Genomic DNA, 17,349 nt, shown 5'->3' on the forward strand with positions numbered 1-17,349 from the left:
AACATATGTTCCTGTACGTTTCTTATATCTTGTGGTAGAGTGGATGCCTTGCTAATGTGTGACTTGATAAGACCGCCAAACAGGGAGCAGTGAATTATCGACTGGAACAGTGACACACGAAACCGTACGAGCAGTCTACAGTGCTAACCGATCCTGCGATCTGCCTAGCCCAACCAGTTGAGTCCAAAACACCAATAACAGTCTCAGTGGTATGAATCATTGTATTTCAAACATACTTAGTTTATATACCAACCAAACAAGCCATATCGACCCATAAAATAGATAATAACATTTGTACAATATTTAGCCGAATATGGCTGTGAATAGTAATCAATAAACTGATGATAACTCGAGGATCGTATAATAATAGTTCAAAGGTCAAAATAAAGTTGGTGATAAGAGGAAACGAATATGATTAGGTTAATTACAATAGGAAATATACATATTATATTGACCAATAAATAGTCCCCAAAAGTTACCATTCGTAATTCTCTTCGGGATACAGCAACGTTCTACCATGCCAGGCAGGTCGATTGGAGAACGGGAAGGCTAAAAACAGCAACTCAAGGTCTAAGGGCAAAGTCGTACTGCTGACTGTAGAAGGATGTGACAGCAGTAAGGTGTTTCTCTCGGACAACCAGCATCTGCAGCGATGCTGCCTTCTCACAGGGAATTAAAGGGTTATGAAAGGTCTACCCTGAAAATGTCACACCTCACTTCACCTCACGGATTTCCGTCTCCGGCGGTAAGGCCTTTTGAAGAACGGAGCTAACACGTTAAAAACGTCCCACAAAAAAGCCGTACGCGACCGGCCTCAAGCAGTTGTCCCTTGGGCTATGCGGCCACGCTCCCAGGTCATTAAGACCAACACTAATCCAACTTTTTTTTCAGGTACCTCAAGAAATACCCTACCACTGTGTGAGCAGCTTGGAAGTGACATCAACCCTCATACCCGTAACAACACACAAAACCAAGTTGGTCACAACCAAATCCTTCCTACACCTAATAATTATTTTATCTCCATGACTAACTCTTTTCACGTTCCTTTATCACCTCGCACCGCTAATGCAAATGACTCGAGTACGCGGAACGTTATTCTAAGCCTGCTGAAACCACGCTCTAAACTACATGTAGGAACTTTTATTGTCCGAACATTGTGCCATGTAGGACAACAGGCTTCCTTAGCTACGAATTCGGAATCTCGTACCATCGATGTGTACTGCGTCTCGGAAACGCACATACGGGATCCGAGTAGCGTCATTCATTTGACCTCACCATATCAAAATAAAGTACCATCTTGATTCACACTTCGTGTATATTGAAGCCCTGATGCTGCTTCCCGTGGCCTCGCTGGTGTAGGTATAGCATTGAGTCCTAGAGCAGGACTAGCTCTTTTAGACTGGATCCCAGTAGGCAGTCGTCTGTGCGCTGTCCGACTAAACGGGACAGTAAGGACTTGGAATGATAGGGACACTCGTCGTTGCTTCTTGGTCGTTTCTGCCTACTCTTCCACTGACTGCAGCTCAGATGAGGTAAAAGATGAGTTTTAGAGAAAGCTTTCTTACCTCCTCCATAAAGTTAGGCGCTCTGATGTAGTAATAGTGGCAGGTGTTTTAAATGCTGAAGTAGGTAAACTAAGCGAAAAGAAAAGACACCTGGGTGGATCTTATGGTGTCGTGGGTGAAAGAACAGATAATGGCGACTGTCTGTTGCAGCTATGCTCAGATAACCCTCTGTTTGTAGTAAATACTAACTTTAAGCACAAGGAAAACATCTTTTGACATGACGACCCCCGAATTCGTCACAACGTTGGACCCAACTAGATCGCACCGGTATCAGCCACTGATGGAGGTGCTCGGTAGAAGACCCGCTCGTTCTGAAGCATATAATTTGATTCAGATCATGCTCGAGTGCGTGCGCATATTTGTCTGCGCCTTACTGGACGTAGGAATGTTACTTCAAGGAGACCTCTTAGAGTTCTACTTAATGATAATCAAGCTAAGAATATTTCAGGCACAAGTAGAAAAACAGTGAGGCAGACATATATGTGATGCCCACCCTGAGGCAGCTTGGAATGATATCCGAGAAGCTGTGAGAACAGCAGTGATATCTGCCGGTAAGACAGACCATAAGGTTAGGGAGAAATACTGGATTTCAGCAGCATCTACCACACTGATAGATGCTTGAAAACTCATCTCATCTGGCTGTGAACACGACGAGGAGCGGAGCCAGCTTAAGCACATGCTAATAAGAAGCCTACGCAATGATTGCGAACAGTGTTGGGTAGCGAAAGCTAGAGAGATGGAAAAGACAGTGGCGATAGGTAACAGCAGACAACTGTTCAGCTTTGTCAAGGAAACAGGTATTAGGAATCTAACTGTTAGTGAAACTATCTCGGATAAAGATGGACATATCATTCAATCTCAATCCAGGAGATTGGATCGGTGGACAGAACACTTTAGGGATCGGTTCAACTGTCATTCAGCCTTACTTCAGCTTCCCATGATCTCCAGTCGACCTGGATGGCAAGTTGATGTAAGTCCTCCAACTCTTAACGAGGTTGTAAAAGCTATAGGAAATCTGAAGCGAGGGAGAGCAGCAGGTCCTGGCAGGTTTACCCCTGAGATTTTTAAGAATGACGGTCCCGTACTGGCAGTGAGATTGACTGAGGTCTTAGGTAGAATCTGGGAACTGGACGTAATTTCATATGACTGTTCTTAATCACTGATTGTGCCAGTCTATAAGACGGGACAAATGTCCTTTTGTGACAGTCACAGATGAATCAGTTTGACTAATATAGTGTCTAAAATATTGGATTCAACAATACTTGGACGCCTAAGTAAAGCTCGTGAAGAGCAGACTAGAGAAAACCAGGCTGGTTTCCGACCTGGACGTGGTTGTATAGACCAAATATCCACACTACATCAAGTCCTAGAACATAGACACACATTCAGACGCTCCACAATCGTAGTATTTCTGGACTCTAAGGCGGCTTTTGAGTCTGTTAGTCGTGAGGTTCTATGGAAGTGTTTGTTACCGAAAGGAGTACCAAATAAGTAAATTAATCATACACAGGCTCTCTACTCGAACACAACTGGCCGAGTTGGAGCTTATAGTGAACTGTCATCAGAATTGAATACCTCAATTGGCGTTCGTGAAGGCTGTTCATTCTCTCCACTTTTGTTTAACTTTGTTTGTTGACGTGCTTTTGGATATAATACCTTCCTCATCTAAATTTCCTGTTGAAAGTATGCCGGAAGATTCAACTTGGAATACGCCGACGACATAGTTTTATTTGGTGAAGACCCTGACAAGATTCAGAATCTTCTGAGCACCGTAAACAACAATGCAAACATGTTCGTGTTATAACGTGTGCTTGCGTGAGTGTGAATGCGTGCGCACTATTGTCATATCTTGTACGTGAATGCGTGTCCTGTTTGATAAATGAACGTGATTATTCCCGCCATTGAGAGAAGAGCGAATTGTCGATCGGAGCTATGATGCACAAATACGAGCGAGCAGTGTTGAGTGCTATTCGGTCCTGCTTTCTGCCTAGTCCAGCCAGTTAAGTCCAGAACACCAATAACAGCCTCGGCAATATGAATCATTATTCACAAACATACTGGGTTTATATACCAACCAAACAGACCACATCGTACCATAAAATAGAAAATAACATTTGTACAATAATTGGCCAAATGTGGCTGTGCATAGGAGGGAAAGTAATCGATAGACTGATGACAACTCAAGAATCGTATAATAATAGGTCAAAGGTCAAAATAAAGCTAATCATACAACAATTATACAATAGGAAATATACATATTACATTGGTCCATAAATAGTCCTCAAAAGTTATCATTCATAATTCACCAGGGGATATAACCCCCCCCCTTTTTTTTGAAAAATCCGGAGTTGATATCCGGATTTTAAATTTCTCGAATTCATCCTCCCCCACGAAAGAGTGTCGGATCCTCATATACCCAAGTTACTATTAATGTGATATTACATAAAACATGTTTGTCACAGAGAATCTATTAGAACTGACTAGATCATGAGGATCGACGACATTCGATTTGAGGTTACCAGCGTCTGATTCTTCTGAAACAGTTTCCTTGAATTTATTTGGAACCTCATCAATAGATAATAAATCATTGGGATAATCAATATCTATGAAAATCGTATTGGATTCTTAATCATCATTTAATGCATCCGACATTTTTCTCACATTTTTATAAGAGATTTCAACAGGAACATGTGAATCATCAAGATAATCGAAATCTGGCAGAACAATGAGGGAATCTTGATCATTAGATACATTAGAAACTTTTTTCGCATCATGACTAGTTACATTTGGCGCAACTGTATTCACTATACTGCCACATTTGGCCAATTATTGTACAAATGTTATTTTCTATTTTATGGTACGATGTGGTCTGTTTGGTTGGTATATAAACCCAGTATGTTTGTGAATAATGATTCATATTGCCGAGGCTGTTATTGGTGTTCTGGACTTAACTGGCTGGACTAGGCAGAAAGCAGGACCGAATAGCACTCAACACTGCTCATAAGGCTTCTGTGTATCATTGGGCGATCGATAAATCATTGCTCTCTATTTGGGGTTAATATATTAAAGAGGGCACGCAATCGATATAACAATAGGCAACTCACACGTTATAACAGTTCGGGATGCGATTTTCTCCTTCGATATGCAAAATGCTACTTCAGGATTCGGTTGCATCGGCACCTAAACTAGTGATAGTGAGTGAAGTCGTTGAGTGTACCGACCGCCTCATTCATTTTGGGAGTCTCGTCAGCCCTTGAGGTCTGGTGTGTGACGAAATCTTAGCACGGATGCAGAAGGCTCGACTTGCCATCTTGCGTTGTTTATTGCGTAGGTGCGATATCCGTCTACTAACTAGCAGTTCGTTCCGTTTTACTTTATGGCAGTGGAACCTGGTTGGTAAGATTAGAGTATATTCGTAGGCTACTAGTATTCGATCATAGGTGTCTTCGAAGCATTGCTCGTATGTCCTGGGACCACCGAGTAAGTAATGCAGTTGTTAGGAAACGGGTACTAGGTAAGAATGACAAATCAATTGATGAAGTATTGAAACGTCATCGGTTGAGATGGCTGAGACATGTGTTACGTATGCCCAACGACCGACTGCCTTGACGAGCGATGTTTTGTGGTGTAGGAGTAGGTTGAAAGAAAGTTAGGAGCGATCAGACCAAAACATGGCATAAATCCATGAAGTCATTGACAAGTGAACTGAGTCATGTTGGTAGGTGTAGACTACCAGGTTGGGATCCGCGAGATGATAGCAACCGATGGTTAGAGACCTTGAGTGATATGACTCAAAGTCGTTTGCAATGGCGAAGGTGCATCCACTCTTTGTGTTCTACCAAATTCTAATCTTCTAAATTCTTCATGTCTTTATCTTTTTCTCTTTCCAAATTTATTTCACTGGATTGTACTCCTGGTTAGCCTTTTTTAGTGAGTTAGTTTTATACAGGATGGGGTTGATGATGCAACGGGTGTTCTAGTTTTACAACTAGCTACCAGTAGCACCTTCTATATTCGATCGTTCCCAGTCAGATAGAAATCAGAAGTCAGACGAGAAGAGGCAGGAAAGATATATTTGATTCGTTACCAATATATCGAGGACCTTTTCTATAAGCTGGCTAATGAAACGTAGGAGCTGTGTCCCACGCCGTGTTGAAACGTGATCTGGTACGGATGCATGACCGAAAGCCTTCAGTTAAACAAGTCCACTTAAACAACATGGTCAGCATCCAATGTCGAACACTTAATGAGCTATTGATTTTGGGGAATTATTTACAGCTACAGGGTCACTAACCCCATGAAAAGAACTGGAAAGGATTGTCCAGGACAGGGTTGGATGGAGAATGCTGGTTGGCTTCCTATGCTTCTCAACGAGGGGTAACAGGCGTGATGTAATGTAATGAATTATACTCGAATAACATCTTCAAACCCTAATCTTTCTGATTACTGCTTATACTTTTACTACCTCTACCACCATGGGATTTGAATCGACAACTTGAACTGATGTACGTACGTACGAAGTTCTACGTTGTTACTGACTGACATCGGTGATATTCTGAAAATGGCTCTTAAAATAGTAGGTGATGATCTATTCCCGATCTTGAGAATGCGGATGACCATTATCTTACTGTGTAATTGTTATAAATTGTGGCGTGGATGGCCTGTTAATGTATAACGTGATAATGCCACGAATTAGAGAGTAGTGAATTATCGTTCGGATCAATGACACACGAAACCCGTACGAGCAGTCTAGAGTACTTATCGGTCTTTCTTCCTGTCTAGCCAAGCCTGTTAAGTCCAGAACACCGATCTCAGCCTCCGCGGTATGGATCGTATATTTCAAACATATTAGGTTTATATACCAAACAGAGAGACCACATCGTACCAATAAAATAGAAAATAGCATTTGTACAAGATTGAGCCCCAAGTGGCTGTGAATGTGGGGAACAGTAATTAATAGACTGGGTATAACTCAAGAACGGTAAATCATATAATAATAGTTCATGGATCAAAATAAAGCCTATAATAAGACGGACACGAATATGAATAGTTTAGTTAATTAACAATTATACAATAAAAATATATGTATCATATTGGTCCATAAACAGTTCTCAAAAGTTACCATTCATAATTCTTATCGGGACATAACAGTAATTATAAAAAGCCAAAGTAAATTTCACTTATTCGGTTGGTAATCAGTGTATTTAGGTGTGACATATACTTTATACCTTCTGAATTCAAAATATTTTTGAAGACTAATTGGAGGTTGTGCGTGGCCTCTCTTTTTGTGGTGAGGCATTGGAAGTAGTGAATAGGTTTTTCTATCTGTGTATTTATGTGAGTACTATTGGTGCCGTGGTAAAGGAGATAAACCTACACGTAGTGAAAGCCGGAGTGGTGAATATCAATATGACCCATCTTTAGCATCGTCGTGGTGTTGGTCTGGCTGTAAAAGAATGTTGTTTACAACGTGTCGGTAAAAGCAGTCTTACGTATGGTTATATACTGTGACCTCATGGAGTTGAGGCTGAATATTCCTGTAAGGTAGTAAAGCAGCGTTATAACTTCGTCTATCGTGAGAACGAGTGACTTAATTATGTTCATGCACCATTGATTGTTCGAAGATTCTAGTGCCGATTTGCGCCCCTGGTTTGAAATAATAGTGTTTCTGTTGCCTCAGATAAGCTTTGTGTCTATCGGCTCGATTTCATCGTCGGACGTACAACATCTTCCTCTAATAAAAGTACTACCAACGTATGAAGATTGATTTTCAGTTGTCTAGGTTGAGTCAATCTTCTGTTCAAGTTGCTTAGAATGTAGTAGGTGTCTGGATACCAGTTGAACGTTCTCTCAAAGTATCCTACCCACTGGTTTAATTTCGATAGAATAAACAATTTATCTATTTGTTTCCGAAATAGTTTCGGTAACAACTTGGTTTTTAATTCTTGTTTCGTTGATGAGTTGTAATAAGTCTCCTATTGTTTATCGTCGCCAAAATTCAGTGGTTGTTAGTGAGTATGTGATTCAAGTTGCTTGCTGATGGCGATGATTGTCATATTTAATGGTGTTTGGGACAAAACCAAACTTCAGAACAGACTTTTCTATCACTAACCAAACCGGAAGAGATGTCGATATTTAGATAGTTGTCAATGTTTTCTGGAGTTTACCATTCAGAATATGTGTTTTACAGCTCTTGATTCAATCATATAATATCTTATGAAACATTTTTATTACGAATGCATTAGCTAATGCTTTCTTCTCTACTCGCTCATAGTTTTTCTTAGCGGTCTTTATTTCCCAATCTGCGTACATTATGCCTTATTCGGGTCTGCTCTCCACATAATAAGTTTAACTCCAAGTCTACTATACAGAAAGTTGTATATTCACTCATAGTTTTTCTGTTGTGAAATTGACGTGCTTATTTAAACTTGTTGGCGGTTCACAAGTATTCCTTGGAAAAGTCTGTAGAGGTCTAGAAAGCTATTGGAAACACTGTCCGATCGGAGTTGAATTAAAGCTTCTCAGAAATATCTAAAAAGTAACGAGTCACGTTTCTGCTTGGATATTCACTTTTAATGCTACTACATACAGCATGGTTTCAAAGACTTGCAGAAGCGCCAAAGGTTTTGTGTATCTTTATAATTACTATAGTTTTTCAGTACATAAACTAACCTTAGATGAAAGCGTTCTATTCTTACTTTACATCTTTTATCTTGTCGATTTGCCTTTTAGATTTAGTTTAGAGTTATTAGAAGCGGTTAGGAAATCGAAATGAGTGTCCATCTACCAGACTTATCAAAATTACATTTTTATTGTTGTTTGCCATTATTAATTAACTTTAGATTATCATATTGAATTCGCTTTTAGAAACGTTTACTAATGTTAAATAGTTATTTCTTTTTCTTCTGATTATTATTAGGAAAAAAATATCCATGTTATCAATGTGATAAAAATTTTTCATCTAAATGCAATTTAAATATACATGTAAAAGTTATTCATCAAGGTAAGTTTTGGTGGTGGATAATGATTTGCACTACTATGAAACTGATTTACTGTATACATTCACATTGAATCAAATTATTTTACATGTAAATCAACATTAAATTTCACACGCATTGAGCCGGGATTCAACGGTGTTAATGTCTAACTTCAACCAATCCACAATATTGCGCGACCAGCTTCCATTGTCTTTGGTAGATTACGCAATATCGTAGATTGGTTGAACTTAGACATTAACACCGTTGGATCCCAGCTCAGTGGTCTTAAAGGTTAAGCGCTCGTGCGAGACCGGAGGTCCTGGGTTCGGGTCCTGCGTGTGGAATCGTGGATGTGCACTGCTGAAGAGTCCCACGCTGGGACGAAACGGCCATCCTGTGCTTCCAGGTTTTCAATGGTGGTCTGAAATTGATCGGTTCATCATTTCAATAAAAATTCGATAGTTTCCACGCCCTTATACTGATAATTAAATTTTACGTTTATCTTTATAAAAATCCAAACGCTTTATACAATTTTGAGTCTTTATTAACTATAAAGTAGCGATTTCTATGTGTAAAACACTCCAATTTTGAATCATTTTTCTTACCCACAATTAATGTACCATGGTGAAACATGTTGAGTAACTTATGTTATTATAGGATACCGGACTTCTGGGTTTCATAGTGTAAACGATATTATACAATTTTCTTGTCATATTTACCCGTGGTTAAATTCAAACACCACAAGTGCTGACAAATCGTGGAATATTAGTTGTTTTTGCTAGTAAAACCTCATTTGTCAAACCCCTCTTTGATTAAACACTGAATAAGGGCGTTTTCTGATTTCGGTTGAATGTTCAATTTGCGGAGGGTTTAATTGTTCTATTTACGACATATTATTTTCATGAACTATTAAGTGATTAATTGTTGGTGTTTTTACTTTTATTAATTGCGACAACTGAGATCAATACAGATGTATAAAGGTTATGCATGTGTATATATGTTGCATTTAATCTGTAGACATTTTTAAGTTGCTCGGTCGGTATCAGGGACTGTTGAATGCTGATTGCTGCGCTAGTTTCTCAGCAGCTTCATTGTAGAAGAATTGTGTGATGTATGCTGTGTATATGTAGCATATTTTATATATATATTGACAAACTATAATCATCAAAATGTTCGTGTTCGTGTTTCATAAATTCTTATTATTTCTTTCACTAGGTATAAGATTTATCTGTAATGTATGTAACAAACAGTTTGCTTTTAAAGGAAATCTAGATAGACATCACAAGAATATTCATGAAGGTTAGTTTTTATGTTATTTTTTTCGTGCTCACCTTGTGTACACATGCGTTAATGTTGGTCCTATTCGAAGATTTCATTAAGTAATAGAGAATACTGGAAATAATATTGGAAGCAACTACATGATAAAATCATTTCCTTTGATTAAATAATGTGTCAAAGCACACTGTAAAAGATGAATTTTATTAGTGTCTGAATGAAAAGTAGGTATGACAATGAATGGTTAGATAGTACGTAAATCATCCTTGACAATTGATAAGTCTTCTAAGTGAACGCTTGGATCAGTTTCCTAAGCTTTTCTAATAACTTCGGGTTAAGTCTATACGACAGTTCAAACACGAGAGAAGTATAAAAAAAGTGACTACTCCAATGTTAGTTTATTTACAGAAAAACGAGAGTATTTATTATATTTCAGATGGTGTTGGGCTTCTAAAATGTCCTGGAATCGTTCTAAACATGGTAACAGGATGGGTAATCATTCAGTCAGAAATGTAACAGGTGACTCATGGCTTTCTAGATGTTTTTAAGTAACTTCAGTTCAACTCTGACTGTATAAAATATTTTCCGGTGTTTTTAGCGCTCCTCCGGACTTTTTTCAAGGATTACTTTGGATCATCCCAACAACAATATAATTTTTATACGTTTTAGATCTTGGGGTTTTCAATCATATTTTCCTATCGTTAATGCTCAACACTTTTGTATGGTTAAATAGATGTAATATAGTGAATGAAAGTGACCAGTATTGGTCACTTTCTTTTGTTTTCCTTTTTGACTCGTGAAATAGGTGTTGAAGCTTTTGTTGTCTTGTCAAAGTACTTCATTATGATTGTCTTCATCGCTCATGTAATATTAATTGACCTTAAGGTCTACCTGAGTGGTTCTAGTTTTCCATTTTGTTCAAATATTTTTCTTTAAAAAATTTAATCCACTAATATATAACCTAAAATAATATTCATATTGAACTTATTGTTGGGGACGTTAAGTCCCCAGAACTCACTTGGAAAAGGTCCTAATTTTGTAATTTTATTCTGAAAATTTGAATTTCATGTTTTCGCGTAAAGAGACGCTTGGTTGACCTACAGCTTACATTTTCCCCTCGAAAATCCTTGACTGTCATTGGTTGATGGATTTTTTAGTAAGCTGTTTTGTGGCTCTCCCAAGGGCGTTTCCAGCATTGTGTAAATAAGCTTGATTTGTGTGCTTAGTGACCTTGTATTTTATGTGTGGCTGTAGAATACATTCTCTATGCCTCATCAAGACTCCTTGATCTAGTTAGCGGGGCCGGATTAGAATAGCCTATCGTGTCACTGTGTCTTTGACCTTCGTTCCGTTTACCGAGTAAGGTGAACTCGTAATGACATTAAGCATATCATTTATACAAATACGTTGAATACTAGTCTTAATTTTATTTTTCTTTATCAGGAATAAGATATGCATGTAATCGTTGTGATAGAAAGTTTACAACAAAATATGATTTAATTGGACACATAAAAGTTATTCATGAAGGTAAGTTATGGTCTTATTTTGCATTTGAATCGTTTTCAAATTTTCTTTCTACTTAAACGTTTGACTACTTTCATCGATTTTACTAATTAATAAGTAATGAAATGGTGTTCTATGGTATAAAACACAGGATTTCAAAACGTTTTTTTTGCTATTCACATTTCTATGTATTATACTTATCGTGTCAAATAAATTGCATTATAATAAGATACGGGACTTTTATGTGTTGAGTCGGCTTCCGGAGAACTTCAACGGAGCCTCCAGAGGCCCAAAAGTAGCCGAAGAGCCCTAGCCAATCAGAGTATGATGGAACATTCTAGAATTTCAACGTGACGTGCTACTATTGGTCGGTAGCATAATATGTCGTTAACGGATTGGCTGAAATATGATGTTGATTTAACAGACGCTAACATCTATAAATACCCATGATTTTCTGTACAAGAACGAACCTTGGAGTAAAGTATTTTCTCTCATACTTGCGCCTTCTCTCTGGTGTTCATGTCGCTGAGTAGTTCTAGCCTGTGGATTACCAGAATAGCTTAGGAAAACGAATATAGCGGTATCTGTTAAACACTGAATGTAAGAACCAATTTCAGTCCATTTGTAATATTACACGATAATCATTCATGAAGTGTTTCAATTTTGATATGATTCAAATTTTCTGGTTATTATTTCTTACGGAAAAGTTAAGAAACTACCTCATACAATAACTTGAATTCACTGAATTTCTGATATGACAACCTAAAAGTTGACCTTTTTTTCAGGTTTTTACTGATTGGAGATTGTACGACTTTATTTTCAGATTGTAAAGTTTGGATCAGAAATTGTGGAATCCAAGCTATTTCATTGTTACTCTTACTGATTTGTTAAAGTACTGAACTGTCAATCACTCGGAGTGTCTTTATTTTTCATACATTGAGTAAAATCTAAAGTCTGTTAAATATAAGGTTTTTCATTTGTCATTACCGTTCAACTTATAAGTTGACTATATTTATTTCAATCATATATGTGTAGTTTGTAAACCAATATTATATGTTATGATGGGCAGTGTCCGAAATCTGATACTGATACACGACATCCTACTCTCTAACTCCCCACCTGACTACTGAGCGCGAACGCACGAGTGGCCGAAAAAGTGTACTGGGCTACCGAATAATATGCATGAATACTCATTTATATATATGCATCTCTAACCCTTAGAAAATCAATCGATTTGTTAGCCAGTGATTTGCACTTGTCCTTCGTATGATCTTCACTTTCGACCACATCTGACTAGTTGACTATATCAACATAGCTTTCAATATTGATATTAAATTTGTATAAGTAGATTCACTAATATTAACGATTATCTTTTCATTAGGGACAGAATATCGATGCGATCAATGTAATAGAAAATTTACATCTAAAGCCAACTTAAATGAACATCTGAGAAGTGTTCATACAGGTGGGTTTTGATGATGATGATAATCATGTTTCACCATATAATTATATGCTGGATTACACTTTCATCATATCATAAGTTAATTTATGCCTTTATTCAGTGTTGTTCCATTAAATCTTTTGGCTTGAAGAATTATGAGACTATCATTTATTGCATAAAACATTCAGAATTCATTTATTGGGTCACATATTCAATTTAGTGATCGACACCATTAATTCGAGCACATTATGTAAAGTTTAAAGTCTCATAAATTATTTCATTTCTGTTTAGATTATCTTCTTGAATGAATAAATGTTTGTTTTTGTGAAATGTTATCAAGGTGTATTACTCAATTTTACTCATTCAACATGTACAAATAAGAACATCAATTGGCGATTGTTGTGAAAAGCGTCAAATAAAAATGCAAAAAGATTTGATTTAGTAGTAATAAACACATTTGACATCCTACTAACTCCAATTCTTAGATATTTCATCTTAGATCCATAGTCACTGATGTTGACTGTCTACATAAATGTTCCAGTGTATGTTCACCATAATTTCCAGATATCTGTCACAGAGTCATTATAGGTTTATTCTACTATGACTGAGAATAGAAATGAAATGATCTATTATTCCACTGATTTTAATGATTCTATTCTTTCCTTTTTCAATAAAATTATTTTTTTTAGGAGTGAGGTTTGCTTGTGAACAATGCGATAGAAAATATATACAAAGAAGTGGGCTGAATAGACATATTAAAATGGTTCACGAAGGTATGATTGAAAAGAAAAATCAAATACGATTTATTATTTTAGCTTTGTAAGAGATTTATATAAATTAGGTAAGAAGTAGTTAGCAGTGGAATATAGAAAGCGCGTTTCGTCCTATGCGGGACTCGTCAGCTAGACGTACCTGAATTCCAGGTACTAGAACATAGTACTGTTTACTTCAAACATCAAGGCGTTATTCTAGATAAACTTGTTTTATAATGGTTATATCAAGGAAATCCATTCAGGATGCACATAAGCCATCGAAGATTGATCAAATTTCCGTTAAAATGTCAACAACTAAATAATCCGAACCATTGAAATTTAGAATTTTAAAAAGATATTTATATATGTATTGAGTAATGAAATATGTCTACTATAAAATTGTATCAGTTAGAGAGTTCGTAGCATATAAGACTCGTCACTATTTCTATGATCCAATATCGTGTTTTATGAATTATATTAACACTATTTTCTCTCTCCTTGAATTCAAAGTTGTGAATGTCTAACGAAGAATTATTTTTAGTGTCCTTTTGAGTTTCAGATCCTTGTCTTTTTATTTTGAAGTCAAAACTAATTATTCTTAACTGTTTGCACACTAGTCAATTTGTTTATTTATCTATCATCTTATTGTGTTAAATTTCAACTTGCAATTTTTGTTGTCTGATCAAATTACCTTAATATATACAGGATTGTTTTTATTATTTTACATAATTGTTGTCGCTTGTTCACTGTCAAATAACCCTTATTCATGCAAAATTGTTCATAATATATCTGCTGACTGCAAGACAAGTTTTCTTTGAATTCCGTAGACCTTCCGCTTGAAACATACTGTAACCAATTTTCAATATCTCGGGTAGAATTAAGCTGCTTCACGTGCTTCCTGTTTTGTGGAAGTCTTCATAATCTAGTCAACCACTAGAAGAAATAGCAAAGGAAAGAGTAGGAAACCTTGTCTGACTTTGGTCCTTACTGCACTACTTTCAACTGTAGTCCGTCTTATGAATTCGGATGATGCTGACCATTCCCTCAAGTACACCATGGTGTCGAAGAAGGTTCCATAAGATTCTCCTATCCACACTGTCAAATGTTTTCTCATTGTCAAGGAAGTTGATGTATAGTGACGAATTCTGCTCAACTGATTGTGTGGCGATTTGGTCTGTGCATGACGGATCCTTACGGAATCCAGCCTGTTTATCTCGAAGTTGGGTGTCTACTGAGTCTTTGACCCGGTTTAGCAACACTCTGTTGAGAACCTTTCCTGGTACCGACAGTAATGTGATGCCTCTGTAGTTCTCACATTTGCTCAGATCTTTCTTCGGCATCTTGATGAGTTGTCCTTCTCTCCAATCTGTCGGAACTTGTTACTCCTAGCAAATCTTCCTGAATAAAACATGTGCATGTTTGCAGTTACTTCTGTGTCTTCCTTCAGTGCTTCAACGGATGTTTTTTCTGGTCCTGCTGCTTTCTGCTCTTGATTTGTCTGATGTTCATCCTGATTCCTTCGATCGTTGGTGGAGGGACAAATATAGGAAGGTCTGTGTGTGCTGTTTTGATATCCGGTCAATTCAATGGAGCTGGTTTATTGGAAAGTTACATGTAGTGTTCCACTCATCTGTTCCTTTATACTTGGATTTCAGTGATTGACTTGCCCTGTTTGTCCTTGACTGTTTTCTCTAGTTTACTATATTTCTGTTGAGTCGGCTTCTGAGAACTACAGCGGAGCCTCCGGAGTCCCTAAAGGAGCCGAAGAGTTTCCATCCAATCAGAACATGATGGAGCTTTCTAGAATATCAACATAGCATGCTACTATTGGACAGTAGCATAATATGTCTCTTTGCGGATCGGCCGAATCACAATATTGATTTAAAAAATGCTACCCGTGATTTTCTGTACATTTCGATTCTTACCAATTAAACACTTCTCCAGCTTTTCTTCTGTCTTCTGATTTGCGACGGTTCAACGTTCGAGTGTCGTATTCAGAAACTGTATTCTTCATTATTCAAATAGCGAACTTAACAATTCCCCTGTCAGTTTCTTGGTAGTGTCATATCATTGTTTCATATTTCCTTCTCTTGCAGCTTTATTCGCTGTCTTTGCTAGGTCTCCCACGTATTTCTGCTTGTCTGCTCTAATGCTTTTCTTCACTTGCGTGTTTGCTTCTGTGTATTCAGCTTGTGCCTTGATTTTCTCTGTTCTTGGTTGGCCGTTGATAAGTGCTATCTTCTTATTCTTCCTTTCTTAAATCTTTTGCAGGGTTTCGATAGAGATCTGTTCCCTATTATGATGCTTGTTGCGGCCCGGTATCTCCTAACACTTTGAAGTTAGTGCTTCTTTGATCCCTTTCCAGTTGTCCTATATAGTAGTTTCTTCTTTGAGTAGGTCCTGTAAGGCTTGGGACTTGTTGAGATTTATCTTGAATTCGTTGAGTTTGCCAGTATCTCGAAGAAAGGCTATATCAAACTTACATAGGGCTGTTTCTCTAGTTGTCCAATGTTTCTTTAGCTTCAGTTTCATGTTGTCGACTACCAGGTAGTGGTCTGAATTTTTTATTGGTAAAAATATGGTCTATCTGATTCCCCGTGATGTAGTCCGGTGAGATCCATGCAGCTTTGTGTGGGAATTATGTGCTGCCTATAGCCAATTTATTGAATGCACATAGATTTGCAAATTTCTCCCCATTTTCGTTCCTTTCTCCTAGTCCATGTTGTTCCATGATATCTTCATAACTGTTGTTGTCCATTCCGACTTTGGCGTTTAGATCTCCCATCAGGCTGTTCAGCTTTTTTCCTGAACACGTCTCTATGACTGATTGCAGCCTCTCATAGAACTGATCTTTAATGTCGTCGTCGCTATCATTGGTAGATGCATAACGTCGGATAACATTCATTGTGATTCCCTCCTTCTTTGCTTTGAATGATGCTTTGATGATCTTGGGTCCATGAGATTCCCATCCCACAAGTGCATTTCGTGCTTCTCTAGACAGCATTAGAGCTACTCCCTGAGTGTGTGGAGCATTTTCCCCTTCGTGACCAGAGTACAGAAGCATCTCTCCCGTATCTAGCCTTTGCTGTCCAGCTTATGTCCAATGGGTTTCGATGATTGCGAGAAACGCCACTTTGTATCTCCTTATTTCCGTTGCTATTTGACTGGTCTTCCCGGCCTCCCACATTGTCCAGACATTCCATGTACCTATAAAAGGTGTTTCTCTAATTGTTAGAAGGTGCATCGGCCTTGTGACTTCCGAATAATCACGGCTTTTACCATGAGGCGTCATAATTCCTCCAACTCGGAGGTCAGAGTTTAATTGGTTTAATTTGTTTAGTCTGGTTAGCGTTTTTTAAGCAAGTTTGTTTTCTATGGATGTGGTTACCAAATACACGCCCAACCTCCCGCCTTTGTACGGTCTTGGGATCGGCAGTAGCTCTGGAAAAGCTGCAGGCGGAGGTAATATATTGTATATGTTCCATATTTTTGTTAATCCTAAATATTTTCCGTGATGACTTATTTTAAAAACCAATTCCTTTTAGGAGCAGAATTTTCATGTGTCTAGCACGAATATATAGCCTATTGAAAGATGTCCACTGAAAGAATCATACATGCAAAGGTAATTCAAAGTAAATTATTTCTATATTTTTCAGCTTATTATCCAACTTATCTATCGTTAACTGTTTAAAGATGAAGATTTGTTTAATATTTGTGTACAAATATTAACATATGTGTGTAAACGGTCATTTTTAAATGTGATGTATGATAATGCTACATCGGTATGACAGTATTTTCGCTAGTGCACTGTTAGTTATTTCTTGTCAAACTAATCC

The 17,349-nt window shown here is 37.6% G+C and overlaps 1 protein-coding gene across 1 annotated transcript in view; it reads left to right on the forward strand.

Moving 5' to 3' along the window:
• Positions 1-17,081, forward strand: part of Smp_078570 (putative zinc finger protein) — a gene marked incomplete at both ends in the record, with an annotated part of 31,448 nt that extends 14,367 nt beyond the window's left edge. The window contains 6 exons of the mRNA XM_018798162.1: positions 8,485-8,568; positions 9,758-9,841; positions 11,261-11,344; positions 12,702-12,785; positions 13,451-13,534; positions 17,059-17,081. Coding sequence (XP_018653131.1) covers positions 8,485-8,568; positions 9,758-9,841; positions 11,261-11,344; positions 12,702-12,785; positions 13,451-13,534; positions 17,059-17,081 — 443 coding nt within the window. The remainder of the gene's footprint in view (positions 1-8,484; positions 8,569-9,757; positions 9,842-11,260; positions 11,345-12,701; positions 12,786-13,450; positions 13,535-17,058) is intronic.
• Positions 17,082-17,349: the final 268 nt, after the last annotated feature.

Source organism: Schistosoma mansoni, chromosome 6, assembly GCF_000237925.1.
Source record: "Schistosoma mansoni strain Puerto Rico chromosome 6, complete genome".
Classification (NCBI taxonomy): Eukaryota; Metazoa; Platyhelminthes; class Trematoda; order Strigeidida; family Schistosomatidae; genus Schistosoma; species Schistosoma mansoni.